Here is a 20035-nt window from a genome sequence, read left to right as displayed (position 1 = left end):
AGATCTCTATTCAGTTATAGTAAGTTGATGTACAAAGCCTTTCCAGATGATTATTATATTGCACAATAAATATGCAGTGTTGCCTGCAATGCTGTTGCATGGGAATAGCATTATTCCAGTGCCCAAACATCAGTATTTTGTTGCTGCTGAAATGCAATAAGCTATCTTCCACCCGCTGCTAGCAGACTTGTTAAGGTAATACTTGGTATGTGGAATGTGATGTTGGTATGATTGTTGGGAGCTATTTGGATATTGCTCGTTACTTCAGCGGTGACAAGTGATGCTGTTCTTCATCCAGTGCATTTGCTCTTTTGCGAAATGTTTGACTGTAAAGGCAGAGTAGCCTTCACATTAAAGTCGGGTCAAGGAACCTTTTTCCTGTTGAGCAATCTGTCAGGGCAGCAGTGGACAGGATAAGAGCCAATGTGGGCAGGCCACCCCTCCTCCCTGCCCACCCAGCAGGCTATCGAAGGAGGGGCAGAGCACCCTTGCCAGAGATCTGAGCTGACTGATTACTTTTGAAAGTAGGCGTTGCAGGTTGCCCAGCCCTACTTTAATGGCCATAGTGCTTAAGTCTGGGAATGCTCAGAAAGCTCTTAAAGGCCTGCAGAGCCCTTTTCAGACTTTTGAAAGGCATACATTTGCCACCAGAGCCAGAACTAAAGCACTGGCTTGTGGTATTTTAAATAGCAGGTTTTGATTCAGAATTTCCGTGCCAAGCTATTTAAGACTTGCCTACCATGTTGCTGTAAAGCAGAGTAGTGCCATCTAGAGGAATAACCATTCAATGGAGAAGGGGCTTGCCACATCCCTGCTTACTCATTGACTTTTTGACTTCTAAAATCTTTCTGAATTCCCAAAGGGACAGAAGTAGTGATAGGCAAACTCTGCTCAGCTTGGTTCAGAATATATTTTTGAGAAAAGAAGGAAAAGTCACTTTCTTCTCTGAGCTCAATTCTAAATTTGGACTCAGTATTTGGTGATGCTGTGGCAGTGTTGAAGGTGCCACGGAGGAAGGTACACTGGATCAGATTACAAATCTGACCAAGAGAATAGATTTTATGGGGAATTGCACTTGGATTGTAATACAGCCAAGCATTACAAGTTGGACAAATTGGTATTACAAATTTAGTATGAATTTCAACAACATCTCCTAATGGAAGAAAATCTAAAAATATACAGAAAAGATCAGATGTTCAGAGAAGAGAGACGCAACCACCTTTGCACAGCAAAGACATCTACCTAGATGTTAAACTAGTTGGAAAAGAAAGTAAGCCTTAGAGCAGAAGGGATAATTTAGTGCTAATGAATGACATGCAAAGTATTGGATGTATGTAAAGACGTAACAGTTTCTAAAGGGACAAAATATTTTTTCATAATTTGTATTTGGGATAGAGTTTGATTTATTACTGTTTTCATAAATTCATATTGTCAGTTTTCATATTGAACCACCAGAACCTTCTGAAGGAGGTCATACAATGTAGAAGAAACTATATTTGGCAGTTCATGTTATGAGGTGAAACTTGGCAGTACCCCTGCTGATACTGTAATTCCTGTGGCTGATTGGTATAGATTTTACCATTTCCACAGGATTCTGTGGAAGTGTGTGTGTGTGTGTGTGTGTGTGTATAAATATATTGCTCTCATCCTTCAAGTGAGCAGCTGCTTTCATGTAAATAATCTACATCCCCAACTCCAGTATTGAAGTTCAGCATACATATATGTATCAGTGGCAAAACCTATGGTGGTTCATGAGTTATGGTTGAACTGAACACACAAAAACTGGGAAATAATTTTTTCCACCGTAACGCAAGCCCCCTGTCAAACCACAACATGCCTTGGGCAAAGGTACCAGCATATGTGTGGCAAGTGATGAAGGGCAGGAGTCCATTGGGATGCACATGTGACTGTTGAACCACAGGGCTCTGGGATCTATCAGTCAACAGCCTGAGTGCTCCGACCTGTGGGATATTACACCATCACCTAGGCACTAGAAGAACTCCCCACAGACCTATATCTGAAAGGGTAACGCCAACTTCCGTCCATGAGGCCCTACATGAGGGATGAATCTTTTTACCCAGAGCATCCCATAATAAACTTTGTTATGTACCAAACCTAGCTACTCCGCTAGAATATTACGTAGCTATCTACATGCAAAATTTGGGGCAGATTGGACAAGAGGGAGCTTAGCTGACCCCAAAACTGACTATTTACCCCTATGGGAAAAACACGCAAAATGGTGTTCCCAACCATAACTATGGGTGGCCCATTTGGGCCACCCGTAATCTATTGGACCACATACATTATTTGAACCCCTTTGAGGGCCACTCAAGGATGAATTCCACTCTCATTTAGAACAAAACATTTAGATACATGATTAGCTTTAAACTGGTGAGTAACCATTTTGAATGTAAATGGATCACATTTATGTACAAGATAATTGTGTTTTACATTGTGTAAGAACAGGCCTCTGCCCATTCTGAGGTCCCTGACTTGCCAAAAATGTTGATCTTTGCTTTGCTTGTTTGTGTTTGGTCAGGCTCAGTTAATCCATGACAGAAACACTGCATCCCACTCAACAGGAATGGTTAAATCTCATGCTGCTATTGCTACACCGGAAAGAGTACAAATGACCTGGACAAAAGAAAAGTTTATATCTGAGAAGCATAAAAATAAAGAAACTTGTATGACAAGCTACAAGGATATCTTCAATATGAAACCGTAAGTTATCTAAGGAGTTAAATACTGAGATTATCAGACCGTGTCAGTTTGGTAAACATTATATGCTAATGATAGTTAATATATCTGACTGATTTCTACCATTCAAGAAGAAGAAAATTAATTGACCAGTTGAATTCTGGTGTTGTAAATACTTTTAAATCACATGATTCAGTGCTGAAGATGTAAATTATTCCTTTTTCCTTTGTTTACACACTACCACCCCTCCTCTTTCTAACACTTCCTTTATTCTTTTTTTTATATATATATTTATTTATTTTATCTTTATAAATGAAATAAACAATACCAACAATACCAAAAATACCTGATCAATACTACAATTTCCCACCAATTCAATATTCTGATGAGGACACCACAATAACAAAAAGAAAAGGGAAAATAAAATAAAATGGAAAAGAGAGGAGAAAAGGACGTAAAGAAAAAGAAAAGAAGATTCTTCCCTCCTCCCTCCCCCTCTTCCTCTCCCTCCCCTTTAAAGAATTAAGTTTAAACTCCAGTACCCCCCCGGCCTCTGATGCCATTCTATTTTTAAAACTATATCTATAACCTTAACAATCTTACAGTTTAATAAACAACCTTACATTTCAATATCATATCATCAATCTTATATCAAAGAAACAGGTCTACAGTTCATTCCCAGTAGCCTATATTAATAACAACAACAACCACAACAACAACAATAATAATAATAATGAAATATAGTGTTATATAATAAAACTTAAAATAAACCTTCAACCATCAGTAATATATTTTATATATAAATGCATGTGCACAGTTACCCTCAAACAATAAATTTAAATACAGCATACCATATCTATTTTGAAATAAAAAATAATAAAAACATATAAAGAAAAGCAAGAAAAAAAGCAAGATAGAAGAGGATAAATGAATATATGTATAATCATTTATCTTCTGACCTAGCCTGGATCATGTAGACTAAATACAAGCAGTTAAGAAAGCTTGTTTAAACATTCCAGTTCATGGGGTTGTGGCAGAAATCTCACGTATTTTTATGTTCAGCCATGCCTCTGCCATTTCATGATTTAAAAACTTCTTCATCTGACCTTCAGACACAATACAAAGTGTAGCAAGATATTTTAAGTAATATTGTAAGTTCATTTGTTTTGCCATATTTTTCGCTTTGATAAATTGCCTTCCTTTATTCGCCACCTCTTTGATGTAATCTGGAAACAACATAACTTTATCTTGTTTCCAGGAAAGGCTTCCACCCTCTCTTGCCAAACGCAGGATACAATTCTTTGTGGAGACTTTTGCAAATTGGACTATGATCATATAGTCAGTCCCTTTAGCATTTGGTACACAAAATGCCTGCTCAATATCAAGTAAATAATCAGATGGGATAGGGAGTATCTCATGCAAAAGTTTATCCACAAAAATAGGCAATTTTACATCATTAGACAGATTTTTAATCCCAATAATACGTTCATTGGATCTTCGCGTGAAGGCCTCCAGTTGAGAAATTCTTCTGTCAGAGACATTTTTAAAACATACTTGTGTTGTAGTTTCATTCCCCACCATTCAATCTTCTAGCTCGTTAATTTTGTCTCCATTTTTTGCCATGACACATTAATTAGATCTACAGCTCCTTGCAAGGCAGTGATGGAATTTTGGATTAAATCCAACCTTTTGGCTTGCTCCATAAATTGCGAAGATAAATTCTTTATCAGAGTAAATAATTCCCCTATATCTTCTGTTTTTGAAACCTTTGACACAGGAGGTACGGGGGGAGTTGGTGGTGATGCCAGCCCCTTTCTTCTCCTTGGCATAGTCATGTTTCTCTCAAAGAGATCTTGCAGGTCCTCAGACGTTCTCAAATATTGTTAATATTTCTTAAATCATCCCTCAGGAGTTGTTGATATTTCTTAAAACATATATTATTATGGAACACGTCAGCCCTGTTTTCTCCTATGAAATAGAAGTTTCAGAACAGCTTTTTGCGTTGGTAAAGCTCTGGGGTGATAATCCTGGAATCCAGCCCCCCCCCCCCCATCTCATGGAGGGTACTTTTCTCCAAGATGTTATCCAGAGCTGCCTTGTCCCCCCTTTTAATTCTAGGGGGGAGAGGAAAAGGTTTTGAGAAAGCTCTCACAGAGAGTGACATTGGTTCCAACCGGAAGTCTAACACTTCCTTTATTCTGACACAACCAAAAATTCCATTTTCCATGTGTTCCCAAGAGTCCAGGTTCTCTACAACACATGCACGCACACACGTATTCTACCAGTATCATATATGCACAAATCTACATCCTTCTCAGTCCTTCCTTTTTGGGAGATCTGGTGTAAATGGTATTTAAAAGAAAATATGGTAAGAGATTAAAAGAAATTGTTTCTAAGAGTGCCACTCTTCCACAGCACGTTGACCCTCAATAAACTGGGTTGGGCATACTGGTGGTAGTAAATATAATTGCAACAAAATCTAATAATGATTTTTTATCTATATAGTTAAAACATATACATAATGACAGTAAGGAAGAATACACTGTTACTGTGCTGTAAAATATATATAAATCAAAACAATGAGAGAGAATGAAATGTTGTTGTGTTATAAAAACCTAACCATACCAAAGATAACCAATACCAAATAAAACAAACGTGTTTCGACATACAGTCCTCCTCAGTGGCGTAGTACTAGGTTTACGGTCTAGTAAATAAGAGGTATGCCCAAAAGTAAACACATACATATATAAAAATACATTGTATATCACACATACACAATAACCACACAATTATCAGTATAGGCCTCTGCAGTATTTAGACTTGTGAATACACAAACAATATTATGTTTAAACATGTTTTAATTATTATTAAAACTATATAAATATAAAACTAAAAGGTTTTATTACAAGTTAAAACTCACCAGTTTAAAACTCTTGCCAATCCTTCCTCTAGTACATGTACCAATAAAGGGGTGTACATGTTATAATAATGAATAAACTGTAAGCGGGCCAAAAGCCCCGCTATGAAAAACTGTTTTTAAGGATGGCAAGGAACTGCAGTGGTCCTAAAAGCAAATATATAAGAGTAAATACCAATTTAAAAAAATAAACTGCAAAGTACACATATATAAAAACTGCATATTCACATACAAGTGGTAGGACGATAAGAAAATAGCTCTGAATTCTGCCCAGACAGGAACGTTCAAGCGATCTGCACAGCCTGTTGAGGCTTGGAGCTCTTATTAAGTTCTTACAACAACTAAGGCACAGATATAAAGGCTGGAATTTGATAAAGTCGTGATTAGTTCCTTAAAGTTCCTAACCCTAACCCTTCCCAGAGCAGTGAGAAGTTGTTTTGTTTTTGTTAACAACAACAATAACAATTTATCAGTCCTGTACATGGCACTTTACAGAGTAAGATAAGCAACAACCACAGCAAATACAAAGAGATTGTACACTAATTTCAACATTAGAGAAAATGACAAAGATGAATGGATGGATATTCACAAGTTAACTGTATTCTGAATTGGCCCTGACAGATTTATAAAAGAGAGAATCATATATAGCTATAAAAATACCAATGGCAAAACAGGTACACAGGTAGAAATAGGTCTCAGCAAATTTTGAAAGAACTCTTTATCCCGGGGAAATTTCTGTAAAAATAAATACACAATTATACGCCCACCCAATATAATCAACTGTATTTAATAAACATAATACGCAATATCTGAAGTTTAAATGCTCCGTATTTAAACCATATTTAATACTTACAATAAACTTCATACTAAAGTATTAAAACTGTAACAGTGTAAGTATTGTATGAAAAATATCACTTAGAAAAAAACACGAAGTTATATTTTCAGCAGGAGCTGAGTTTTTAAGAAAATGTTTAATGAACTTAACATTTTTCATTTATATCAACAAGAAATAACACATCAACATAAATGTGCCTCTAATACATACTGAGAAGACTAAGGGAGCCAAGTTTAATTAGAAGCCTTTTAAGTAGGCAGCAGCCATAACTTAAGAAAATTTGGGGGTGTACAGAAAAGACAGAATCACCACTATACTAAAAAAAAAAAAGAGCTTCCAGTTTGAGAACAGAACATTTTTTTCTAAAAACAAAACAAAACCCCAAGGATAGTCATGCTGGTCCATGAGAAAAAATATTTGGCCTTTTTTCTAAGTTTTGTTCAGTAAAAATATTTTCACACTGGTAGGACACAGTGGGCAGTACCCAGTGGAGACCACCCACGAGCAGCCAGCCCTGCCGATTCCCTTCCGCAAGTGGCGCCCACAGTTTGTGGAATGGAGATTTCGTGCTTCCAGATGCAACCTGAAACAAGCAAAAATGCTCATTTCTGGAACAGGCCAGGCCAGCAGAGCTCACTTAAGGAAGCGGCAGTGAGCCACACTCACAGACAGGCAGCACTGAATACTGCCCACTGCTATATTGTTGTTGTTGTTGTTGTTGTTGTTTTAGTGGCAGTATAAGTCACTGGAACAGATACTTATGTAACCACTAGATGGTGATGTAAACCTAGTAATCATTGCCCAGACTGACAGCACCAATAGATGAAACTGCCTGAATCAGTGGAGAAAAGAAATTGTTTTATTTGCATATTGAAAAAAACAAAGAAATCGCTTTTTATGTATGCAAAAATAAGATCAAGATGTAGCTGGTTTTTAGATTTATCTGCAGTACCGAGGAAGTTTGAAGTGTTTGTGTTACTACTATAAATTCTACTTTTAATGTAAATACATTAAGTCCATCCTTAGTTATACTGCCATAAATATTGCTTCTAACATAAATTAGGACAGTCAGTGCATTTTCTAGATAACCGTAGGAGGAAATATGAAAATGGCTTGTATTATTTAATAAAGCCGCTGCTTTATTTAACAGCTATTACCTGTAATTCTCAAAGATTTCATATACTGTAATGAGAAAAAATCATGTTTTGTTAGGAAAATTACCAATAATAGAGTGATGGAAATGTGCTTCCTTAAAGGCATTAGCGAGTTTCTACGCTGATCTAGAGGCCCTCACATGCTGTATGACTTACAGCATTGCAACCTGTCTGTGTATGCACTTGTGTCTGTACATATGTCTCTATGCTAGCCTACCCTGCTGACCTGCATGTTTCAGAAAACTTCTTGGGGCTGTTCACATAACATGACAGCCCACCATGGGTTGTTTAAGCCTCACATAACCCACACTTGCTGGGTTCGCACAACGCAACAATTCCCAAGCAGCAGGTTGGCTATGCAATTTGGTGCCTGCAGGAACCACGGCTTATCATAGGTTAAATAACCCATGATGAGCCACGGTGTGTCATCCGAACCCGGTCGGTGACAAAGGTGGGTTGTTGTTGAACTGTGGGTTGTTGTTAAACCGTGTTGTGTGAACCCAGCTGTGCTAACAAACCATGTGTGTTTACCATGAACAACCCACAGTTCACAATCCACAACAAACCATGGGTTCTCTTTGTGGATTGTTCATGGTTAATAAACTGTAGTTTGTTAGTGTGGCTAGGTTCTCAGAATACAACAACTAATATTTCAGCAACAACCTACACTCAACCCATGCTCAATACCATCTAAATGGGGGGGGGGGAATCAAATAGACTAGTTTTAATCAGACTAAGTAGCTACAGAATTATTCTATACCTGAACACTTGATCATGATGATACAACTTTGGCCAAAAAACTGCTCCTGTGCCTTTCATTGCTGCCTAGAAGAGAGATGATGTGGTCAGATATTTTTTCCCTGAACCGTGGTTGTTTTTTTAATCTATACACACACCAGATTGCAGGTGCAGATGAACACAGTATTCTGCTGGGTCAGATATGATTCTCTATCTGGAAAGTGAAGGATTTGGGATAGAGCAGGGGTGGGCAACTTGTGGCCCTCAAGGTGTTTTGCCCTACAACTCCTGTCAGCCCTTGCCAGTATAGCCAGTGGTGAGGGGTCATGGGAGTTGTAGGCCAAAACATCTGGAGGGCCACAAGGTGCCCACCCCTGGGATAGAGGGTGAAAATGGTGGGGATACAAGCCCAAAAGTCACTTCTTCCAGAAGTAATTTCTAGCTAGGTCCAGAGTCTGCCAAGTGTGGCACTTTCTGTCCCAACGGGACAATTTCTGTCCCCCCCGCCCTCAAACACACATACACACAGCGATTAAAGGCACAGACAAACACTTCAAGACTAGAGGGACAACCTTAGTTGTGCCTGAACTATTCATCAAGAGCAGTGTTGTACTGTTGTAAAAGATGAACAGGAGGCAATTAATGCATTCATTGATTTAGAAACACAAGTATACTATAGAGTCCAAGGCTTGTTTTTTTAAATAATCGCATAAAGCTTACCATTTGCAAGTGAATAACATGTTGAGGGATAAATAATGTTATAGTGTTTTTAAGTTGCTATATTGGAAAAATATGCCACACAGCTATGTATTCATAAAGTAATATATTTACACGTTTGTTTCCTTTCCATGTAGAGAATGGGGAAATCTGTAAGTCAAATTTGATTTAATTTAGGTTGTTTTTCCTGCTTGTCTGTGCTTTATTGTTTGACTGTTGTTGCATGTCTCCTTCAAATTAGCAGCTTTTACATTTTTATTGTGTCCGTATTATTATGTTTTAGCATGTGAATGTGATGGCTTAGCATTCCTGTCGTATTTTCCTTTAATGTTTTTCTCCTTTTTCTAGTTTGGTCTTTCTTTATTATTTTTTCTTCTTCAGAGTAAATCACATTATGTCTCTCCTAAAATGAAGGTCACCATTTGCCTGTATAAAACTTTTGACATTTCCTTTATCAAAATCCCAAGGGTGCACCTTTTCACCCTAATTATCTCAATAACCAGATGCAGAATAGTTTCTGGATAAGCTAACATTGACATAATTGCAAAGATTATGGCACTGATGCGAAGGGTGGGTTTGTTAAGCCATAACATCGTTCATTTTCCAATTGCTTCATTTGTGAGAATAGTATTGCAGCATTGCATAACATCATACTCCCCTCCCATGGTTTAAAAAACAACAATAGTAGCAGATAAATTTATCAAAAAAAGTTAATATGGCTAGACACATCATTGTTCTGGCAGATTATTCAACCTCATGAACGTGCAAAATTTTCTACTTAGTAACTTCTCCCATTTCCCCCCTATGAAGCACTACTAAAAGCTCTAATCTGCCATTTCTCTTTCTTTGTTGAATATCTCCACCATTTCTTTCTTTGGTTTTTCACTGTAGGAGTCATCTTTTCTTTATACCAAAAAATTTATCCACAGACCATTGATGATCCTTCACATTGTTTTTTTGAAAAGTCTTTATACAGATCTTTCCACCATAATCATTGAATGGCACCTATTGTGATTCAGCAAATATGATATATATTCAGAAATAGGTTTTCCGCACATGGATCTGGTTTATTGATTGCACAAAATCCAGCTGCATGGCAGCCTATGTCCAGTAATGCTCACATAAATCCATGACTTGTTCCATACACCCCACAATTAAGGGGATGTGTGTTGGGTCCCTTGCATCTGTAGGTGTAGTGGGGCTCTTTTGCTTCCACAGTTGTCTGGTTTGGGAGCCAGTGTTTCAAATTCTTAATATGGGCCTGGCAGGACTCCTCTTGATGTATATCTAAGTTGAAGTTCTCATTCCAATGTCTAACAGTGCAATCCTATGCAATTGAGTTCATTGGGACTTACTTCCAAGTAATTGTGTATAGGGCATAAACATGGCAAATTCAGAAAGGTAAGAGCAAGGATTTGGAGTACATTCATTTATATGATCTTGAACCTCTCTACTTTAATTTTAATTAATTCCAAAGGAACAAATTATCCTTGAAATTGCCTATGGATTACTAGTCCATCTTTTTTGTTGTTGCTGTAATTCTTTTTTATATCTCAACCCATGTCATTCTTCTCATTCCATATTAAATTTGAGGTGTTCCAATTCAGTGGTTTTCTTATAGGGCTACCATTTAAATGAAGGAAAAATATTTTTTACTGGGGTTGGTGGGTGCAGATTTACTATCTTCACAGCTGGGCATTTGGAAATGCAAGTGGGCAGGTAATGTATGGTTCTGACCTTACAGCTATGTGCTTTAAGGCTAGACCTACGTGTTACAGATCAAGTTGTATTTCCAAATAAACACCTGGCAATTCTGTGCTGAAAATTGGCACCGGAAGACATAATTTGCAGGGGGGAAGTGGGGGGAAGGTGAAGGAGAGCTTAATGCCCCTCCCTTGCCCAGCTCCACCAGCTGCTACTTTGTCCCAGCCAGAATCTTTGGTGAACATGTTTGCAGTTCACCACAAAGGGAGTGACAAAGCACCACAATTGATGTGGTGCTATTACAGTTCTCTTGCAGTGGTTCTGTTGGTTCTCTTGTGGTTCTCTAGTTCTGTTGTGGTGCTGTTACAGTTCAAATAATTGTTACAGTTCTTTGTGATATTGATAAAACTTGGCACCGAAAAAGAGTAAAAGGCCTTATTTGTTCAGCCCTCATTTAAACTTTTGAAAGCCCTGTGGACACTGTCATTAGTGGATGCCCCAAGAAACAGCTCATGTTTTTCTCTTTCTCTCTCAGTGGCTTTCATAAGTTGACTAAGAAGGATTTTCAGTGTTTCTTGTTGTTTTAAAAACACAGCAATCACCCTGTCTTTTATTTGTAAAAAACCTGAAAAGAGTAACACCGCACATTTAAAAATAAGATTAATTTGAAAAGCCAATGTTTAATGTATGCATCAAAGTGAAGGTGGTGGTAAGCTTAATGGGGTAATGCTGTTGTGACAGAGCTCGCGATGAACATTATAGAGTTGGCATCTATTACTGAAGGAAAGCCTTCAGGAAAAGTATCACAAGTGAAAAGAAGCCCAAACAGCTACCCTTTATATCTCTCTCCTCACGTCCCTTGAAACTCTGATGGAGCTGTATCTGCTGGGAGTATCTAGGGCATGTATTGCCAAGCACTCTCTTCACAGATAGAGTAGCATGTGTCTTTTCAATTCTTCTAAGATAAAGTAGCAGCGACTGCTATAGTTTTACGAAGCTAGGCCCTTGATTTTCCCAATCAAGGTATCTTCATGAACTTCAGTGCTAATGAAAGTAGTTGAGTATACAGTATGATGAAAATCAGGATGCTTGTATTCTGAAATACGAATTGAATGTAATTTATCACTTCTCTTTTTCCAATGACATTAATGTCTCCTTGCTTGTTTTTGGTACAGAACAGATTATTAGCCTGATAACTGTGACGATACTCTTTTCACTAGTTACTGATTCTCTTAAACGATCCACTCAGGCAAGATAAAGTTGTGTGGTGAAATAAATTTTCTATATAAGGGTCAGGATCCACACTGCTCATATACAGAGAATTTTCAGCTCCCCCCACCCTCACTTTTGGCAGCAGCAGCCCTTCATGGTCCTAAAAAGCCCCACAGAGCAGCATCCCTTCAGGCACAAGGAGCTGCCACCTGAAGGAAATATCCCCCCGCATACACACACACACATGCGCACACACACAAATAGAGACAGTTTCCACTCATGCATGAGTCCTAGCCATAGAGCTGTATAAAATTATTTTAATTGTTCATTAGAGTTTTCTGTGGGCATGTGCATATCTCTAATTATTCTGTCTGAGTCTCTTAATGGAAGAGGGATGCACAATTTTATTTGCCTAGGGCAGTATCCAACACTGTCGCTTTGCTTATGCCATTGATGTAGCGCTAGCGTGTGCAACCTTTATCGCAATGCTAATAGCATATGCTGGCATGACAGGTTTCCCTAGAAAACTTGTTGTGCCAGCAAACACTGCTGGCATTGCGCTAGAGGTTTCTTATGCTAGTGCTATGCCAATAGCATAAGCAGAGCAGTAGCGTTGAACATTGCCTCTCAGCTAAACTCAATTGCATCTTCGGGAGACTGACCAAGAGTCATGCTTCCTCTCATGCAGATGACATTCCAGCTGCAAGTACCTCTTTAGGGATGAAGGGGATGACTAAGATTCTGCACCTGTTGAAGTAAATATTGATTCTCTCTCCCCTCAACAATGTTCTCAGGGAGAGAGACTTCGCAGGCAGGGACAGTCTTCTAATTTTAGGAACTATGTGTGATAAAGTAGGCTCCCAATGTACCGGAAGCTGAATCCCTTGGTTCAGGCCTTAATTCTGTGTCAGTTTATACATCCTGTACCTCTGTTCTTTACGAAAGCTACAGATACATATTTTGCTTAGATTTTTTCAAAGCAAGGATTGTTTAAAAGTAATGGCAATTGACAGCACTTCCACATGATGAGAACCAAGTGTTTTGGAATTGCTCCAGAGCAGAGACCTGAATGCAGTGCAACCACCAGGAAACCAACTCTGTTTAGCAAAGTTTCGTCTGCTTGGTACCTACTTCCTGAGAGTCAAGGAAATGGTTCTTGGGGAGAGGAAACAATTATATATGTTACCCACCTTTGCCAAGCAGAAGGTGTGATGTTTTCCCTTTCTCTTCATCAAAGTGAGGGTGAGATAGTACTGATGGTAAGGTAGGCTACAACAGAGGTACCGTGTATATGGTCACATTGGATAAGGAGGAAAATTAGTAAGAAGGTTTATTGGCAAGTGGCTGATCCTAAAAGCTTGTTTTAAATCAGTGATGATCACATTCAGTATTCTCAGGAAGGTGGGGGTGGCTTCTATATTCTCATGACATGAGATTTGGTGCTAGAACATACCAACCCCTTCATAAATGGCCAGGTTCTCCAACTAAGTGCTTCAGTATAGGTCACATGCATTCAGATGGTGTGCAGTCCCAGATTTGGGGAGGGGATTGACAGACTAATGTTTGTCCTGGAAAATCCCTTTAAGAGGTAGGTTGATGTTAGTCTTTTGACTTTCCAGAAAGCACATGACAGAACAATACTATAACATTTTTATGAAATACAGGTGGAGACTTACCACTTCTTTCCTTGAAAAGCGACTCTGTGAGCAAGATGTATCACTCCATGATTACAATTTGGCAGGCCACAGGAAGCCAGATAAATTTGCTTCAGAGGCTAGATCCAGTACACAGGCTTGGCTGACTATTCTTGTTCCAAAATTCAGAATCTAAATTGTAGACACAGCACCATGTTTTGCCCGATTATTATTTTCCTTTTACAAATTGTCATGACATTAGCTGCTGATTACTAAGCATTCTCTATGTTGTATGGCTTAAGAAGTTTTGGCTGCAGCAGTAACTTTTTCTTTTACGATCAGTAAGATGGTGCTTGCTGATCCATCTCTAATTGTTGCTGTGTCACAGGAACCAATCCAACGTGAGAAGGATGCACACTGCCGTCAAGCTCAATGGAGTTGTGCTAAACAAGTCACAGCATGCCCAGCTGGTGTTATTGAACATGCCTGGACCCCCAAAGAATAGGCAAGGGGATGAAAACTGTATCCTTTTCTGTGTGTTTTAGTCACAAAAGCAGCCACTCCTGGAACTAGGAGTGAGCAGTGAAGTGGCCAAGTTTGCTGACAACACCAGATTATTTAGAGTGGTTAAAACAGAATGGGATTGCGAGGCGCTCCAAAAGGATCTCTCCAAACTGGGAGAATGGGCATAAAAATGGCAAATGTGGTTCAGTGTAAGCAAGTGTAAAGTGATGCACATTGGGGCAAAAAATCCCAAGCAAGTATAAGCTGATAGGATCTGAGCTAGAGATGACTGACCAAGAAAGAGATCTTGGGGTTGTGGTGGAGGGCTTGATAAAAATGTGAACCCAGTGTGCAGCAGCTGTGAAGAAGGCAAATGTTAGGTATACTTAGAAAAGGAATTGAAAATAAAACTGCCAAGATCATAATCCCCTTAAAACAAATTTATGGTGTGACCGCAGGCAACTCAAATGGTCAAGGGGCTGGAGCATTTCCCCTATGAGAGAAGGTTACAACAGCTAGGATTGTTTAGGTTGGAAAAAAGGAGAGTAAGGGGAGACATGACAGAGATACACAAAATTATGCATGGTGTGGAGAATATGGATAGGGAAACCTTTTCTCCCTCTTTCAAAATACTGGAACCCGGAGTCATCCCATGAAGCTGATTGGTGGGAGATTCAGGACAGATAAAAGGAAGGACTTCTTCACACAGCACATGGTTAAACCATGGTGTTCACTGCCACAAGATGTAGTGATGGCCACCAATTTGGATGGCTTTAAAAGAGGACTGGACAAATTCATGGAAGAGAAGGCTATCGATGACTACTAGTCCTGATGGCTGTATGCCGCCTCCAGTATCAGAGGCAGTATGCCTATGTACACCAGTACTGGGAAACATGGGCGGGAGGGTGCTGTTGCACTCATGTCCTGCCTGTGGGTTTCCCATGGACAGCTGGTCCGCCACTGTGTGAACAGAATGCTGAACTAGATGGACCCTTGGTCTGATCCAGCAGGGCTCTTCTTATGTTCTTATCATGCAGCAACATCAACAGTAAGATTTTTTTTTTATTTTTTTTTTTGCTGCAACAGTTTAACGTGGCTACCCCACTGGAAATTGTTCCAAAATATATTGTAGTATTAAAATTAGATGAAAATAATGAATAGGATTGGAAAGCCAAATGACCTATTAGAGAGGGTGATAAGCCATTTAGCAACAGTGTGGGAAGCCATTAGATAGTTTAAAATAAAATCCCTGCACAATCTTCTTGTTTCAAAATACGTCCACAAATTATTACATCAGAGTACAGGGTGACTTTGGTCTGTTAGGCAGAAGTGAGCTCTCGGCTCCGCCTCACACACTATATTTATATGAGTGTAGGAGGGAAGGACCCATGTACACCATCATGTGCAAGTCCCTCTCGTTAAGATTTTGCTCAATGTAGATGTGCCTGGAAGCCAGTGTTCAGTGGCTTCTTGATCATGAGTAGAGGAGTGTTGGGATTACTGTGCAGTGTCCATAGATCCCAAGGAATCATGATTAAGAGATTAGGAGTGGGCAACAGGCTCATGGGATTTTTCCTTCCATCACCTGCATGAATTCCTCCCTCTTTTCCCTTGCCAAGCTCCCCAGGCAGTTTTAAAGATTAAAAACATTAAAAATACAGTATGTAGAGATTAAAAGCCCATTTACATAAAAAACACACAAACAGGCAATATACACAAGGACATATATCTAAAATAACTTCAAACAAGCAATCTCAAGCAAACAACCATAACTATTAGACAATCCAGGATCAATTAAAACTTATCATATGCTGCCAAATGCCTGGGAGAAGAGAAACATCTTAACCTGGCACCGAAAAGATAACAATTGTTAACTAACCGTGTATTTTTTCAGGTTTTGAAAACCCTCTTGAAACCCTGGTTTTCAAACCGTTAAAAGCAAGTCCTAGTTAGCACTAGTGCAGACATAGAGCTACACCAAACTTAACAAGGAAAGGGATAAACCACATGCAAAAGAGGAGGTGGAGCAAGTGTGTAAGGTGTTCCCAGTCTTTTAACTATAACCAAGATACTGGTAGAATTATTTCTGTCCTGGACCTTTTTAATAACACTTTTTGAATTTTGAAAAGTGTGTGACAGTCCTTACTCCTTCACCATCACCTCACCCCAGTGAAAGTAGGTAATAGACACTCCCATTTTATTTATGTGGAATGGAGACAGAAGACGAGAGTGATTTGCACAGTGAGTTCATGGCCAAGCAGAGGTTGGAAGTTAGGCACACCGAGCTACTGTGTTTTGTTAACACATCTCTTGAAGTGCAGGTTATGTTTTTGGGTGTGAGAGTAGAAGCATATGATATTAAAGCGATCACCATAAGGGTTAGATGCAGTTTTATTCCATGCCTTCAAACCTTGACTTCATTGCCATCCAGACATGGAGTTTTTGGAAGTTTTGACAGAAGGCCTGGACAGAGTGCTCTTGGTGCGAGGAGGAGGCCGTGAAGTCATCACCATCTACTCCTAATAATTTTACTGAATGCACAGATATTACTAGTAGCAACAACTGTTTCTGGATTTGAATGCAGGACATTGGCAAATCTTGGAGCTAATGACTTTGGGCTGGCCTTGTGTTTCTTGCATACAAAATAGAATCCAACAGTTGAATCCTCCCCCCCACCCCCAAATTATGTAAGCAAAATTGTTTCCTACATAGATGTCTAACATTTGTCTTTACTGAAGAAATGTATTATATACCTGTATATTTTTTTAATGTAGAAAACTGGGAGACTGTTGTTGTTGTTGGAATGAGGATGGGCATTGAGGGACATTCTTTTTGCACATAAATCCTAAATATGGCAAATGGAATAACTGCTATTTTTGACATAGGAACAGACATTTACGTTTTTAGCACTTTTTATAATGATGGGGTTTTTTTTTAAAAAAAAAAAAAAGGAGGAGGAGGTGGAGGTGGCGGCGGCGGCGGAGGAGGAAAGGGTTTCCAGAAACCATTTTGTAAGAGTCTGGTCTGCATACTTTGTACTATTGACCCTGCTGAGTGGTATGCAGGTTCTGTTTCCATATCTCTCTGGTTCTGTGTTCATATACATCCACAAATATGTGAATTGTCTAGCATTGTATTTCAATTAAAGATTGCTGGTTGAATAAAAATCCTTTAATTTAAGCACCACAATTTTAACTACTTGAAAGTGGCTCTTATGAGTTCTACTTATGGTGGTCCACACCTGACCTGTTGCAATACAAAGATACTGAAAACAGATGATTCTGCTACTTATAAATAAAGCAAATCAACCCAAGCAGGGGTTGCATATTTAAAATGGCGGCTGCACACGCCCCACAAGCAGCGCCGCCTCACCATGGATTCAATAACCCACAGTTGGCTGTTGTGCAAACAGCCCCACTGGCTTTCTGGAATATGGGGTGATGAAGAAGGTGATAAGGATCTGGTGAAGAGCTGAAAAACTGAAGGCTGCAGGCAGAGTTGTAGCAACAGTACTTCCTTCTTGAATGCTGGAGAGAAGTGACAGATTCATCAGAATGCAAAAACTGACAACTAAAGGAACACTCCACTCTTAAGCAATATTGGCTGATCCTTATGAATGATAAAATTAAGATCTAAAGTTAGTTTCCTCTACTACACTTGGCTAGCGATAAACTGCCTAATATCTATTTCATGAGGTAGGCAGTTGGAGAATGGCTGTGGTCAGCATTGTTTCTCCCCGTAATTTCCATTTCTGGGAGTCCCGTGATTTGGCTAAATCAGTACACACACACTATCAGTCGTTCATCCCCCTTGGGTAATGGTATGACTATTTCAGTCATAAACAACTATTCAGTCAACTATTTCCCTTGGCTGCTTGCCCTACAGAGCACTCCTAAAAACTTAACTATATATTCCCAATCAATATTGAAAGGCTGCCCTTTCCGGGGGGTGGGGGGATCAAATTTTTTTTTTTAATCATGAAAATATTCCTACAAAATGCAGATTGCATTCAATACTTTTAAGGTTAATTGTGGTCCAAAGAAGGTGGGCTAGGTGACAACACAGGAATTGCCATCAATTGATTTCATTTATAGTCATAGTAATCTTAGGTCATGTAAAGGCTCTGGAAATGTTGAAACCATGAGAAAAACTGGAAGATTCTTTTGTTTTTTTCAGAAAAACATTGAAATGTTAATGAAAATGAAAATATATGCAACACTGAATTACTTGTATCTAACTTTTTTCTGTCATTGTAATAATTGTTTCAGCTTGGTTCCAGATTTTGTCATACTTCGGATAGACCCATTGAAATAAATGGGGCTTTATTTAATTGGTTCTACTCCAAGTATTAGTAAATCTGGAAACAACCCTTGATGTATAAAATAGGACGTCTTGATACATAATATGATAAGGAAGTTTATTCCTTATCATATTAATATTTTAAGTTTAATATGATAAGTTTAATATGATAAGGAAGTTTATAACTGTGCATGTCTACTCAGAAGCAGACCTCATTGAGTTCCATGAGAATTACTCCTAGGTGAGTATAGGATAGCATCCTGTATAAATTATTCCATAGTTATTAAAACAATAACCACAAATATACCCTGTGTTAGAGATGCTGCTGCACCATGTTAGCTTTTTGCTAGCTGAAACATGGAAAAAAATAACACTTTAAAATAGAAACCAACAACACAGTCGTAAACAGGAATATTAATTATTTTGCCTTAGAAATAGTTCCTAAGCTCAATGTTCTTAGAAATGAACATCTCTGTAAAGCAATTAACATGATTTCACTGATGGTTCTGAGAGAGAAGCACATACGCAGACAAGGTAGTGCCCACACACTGTAGAAGTCCAAGAATGTCAGCCCTGGGCCTTCCGGATAGTCAGATCAGAGTGGCCTGATGTTTTAATAGGGATGTACATGCATGGAACTGATTCATACATTCCTTGACTCAAAACTGGCAGAGGGGAGGAGAACACAGATAGCTGTTCATATTTGGGCATGTCATTCAGTGCATGATCTTCAGGCATATCCAGGGTCAGGGCTGGCACTCAAAGGAGGGGCAAAGGGGGTAGGGCTGGCTGGTGCAATTCTGATCTCCCACCACACAGAGATTTACATATTTACAGCCACATCTTTGTAGGTATAGAAAACATTTCAGAGATTTCCCACCCCTGCCCCGTTTTCCCATTATTGCATATCAGGCCTTGGAGGGATGGGGAATCTATTCTTGAGTTTGTGCTAATGTATTCCTGGTGTTAGTGAGTTTTGACTTAGAGAGCTTTTTTATACTGTTGACGTCAGCATGATCATTTTCATGTAGTAGATTACTGGATGTTAATCTTTGAAATCAGGGCACATGAAGAGTTTCAATTTGCTGCCTAGCAGTTAACTGGTGGGATGGGGATATGTGAAAGTTGATTACTCCTAACATTTCACATAAACGTAATGGCTCACAAGTTTTTATCACAGAATGAATGAAGAACTAGCAATTCCTTTATCCCCTGTCATTAGTCTGTTGTTGCTCGTTTGTTTTTGTAACTTTGTTGTGAATGTTGCAATCCAGCCATTAGGGATGTTCTAATTACTTATTGATTGCCCATAATGTATTTCACAGTTGAAGTCATACCATGCTCCAGATAATTCCATGAACAGTTTGAAAGTTGTCCTCCCAAGTGACCTTAATAAGGTATTTTGAAACACATTTCCCAGTCACGGGCTTGGCAAATCCGTTGCTTTGGAAAGGTAGAGAGGCCTTTCAGGGGCAGTCGGTGTAAGCGCTTGCTTGATTTAATAAGATAATTTCTCAGAGGGGTATGGATATTTTAACCTGGATTGTTTATATAACATGCAAAATGTTTTGCCAGCTGTGTTTCATCTTCACAACCCTGTAAGGTGGCTCACTCGTGTTTGCCT

At 38.9% G+C, this 20035-nt stretch overlaps 1 protein-coding gene across 15 annotated transcripts in view; it reads left to right on the top strand.

Moving 5' to 3' along the window:
* The window catches only part of SLC12A7 (solute carrier family 12 member 7), a 165523-nt gene extending 148228 nt beyond the window's left edge, over positions 1-17295 (top strand). For all 15 annotated transcript variants that reach the window (XM_084850652.1, XM_084850656.1, XM_084850644.1 and 12 more), the window contains 3 exons: positions 2540-2721; positions 13997-14130; positions 16544-17295. In XM_084850652.1, the coding sequence (XP_084706778.1) occupies positions 2540-2721; positions 13997-14130; positions 16544-16635 (408 nt within the window). In that variant the 3' untranslated portion in view covers positions 16636-17295. The remainder of the gene's footprint in view (positions 1-2539; positions 2722-13996; positions 14131-16543) is intronic.
* Positions 17296-20035: the final 2740 nt, after the last annotated feature.

This window comes from Heloderma suspectum, chromosome 4 (genome assembly GCF_057233095.1).
Source record: "Heloderma suspectum isolate Gila_16-S chromosome 4, 16-S_ref, whole genome shotgun sequence".
In the NCBI taxonomy this organism is placed as follows: Eukaryota; Metazoa; Chordata; class Lepidosauria; order Squamata; family Helodermatidae; genus Heloderma; species Heloderma suspectum.
Note: the sequence above shows the minus strand (reverse complement) of the source record. Positions and strands in the feature narration are given on the sequence as shown.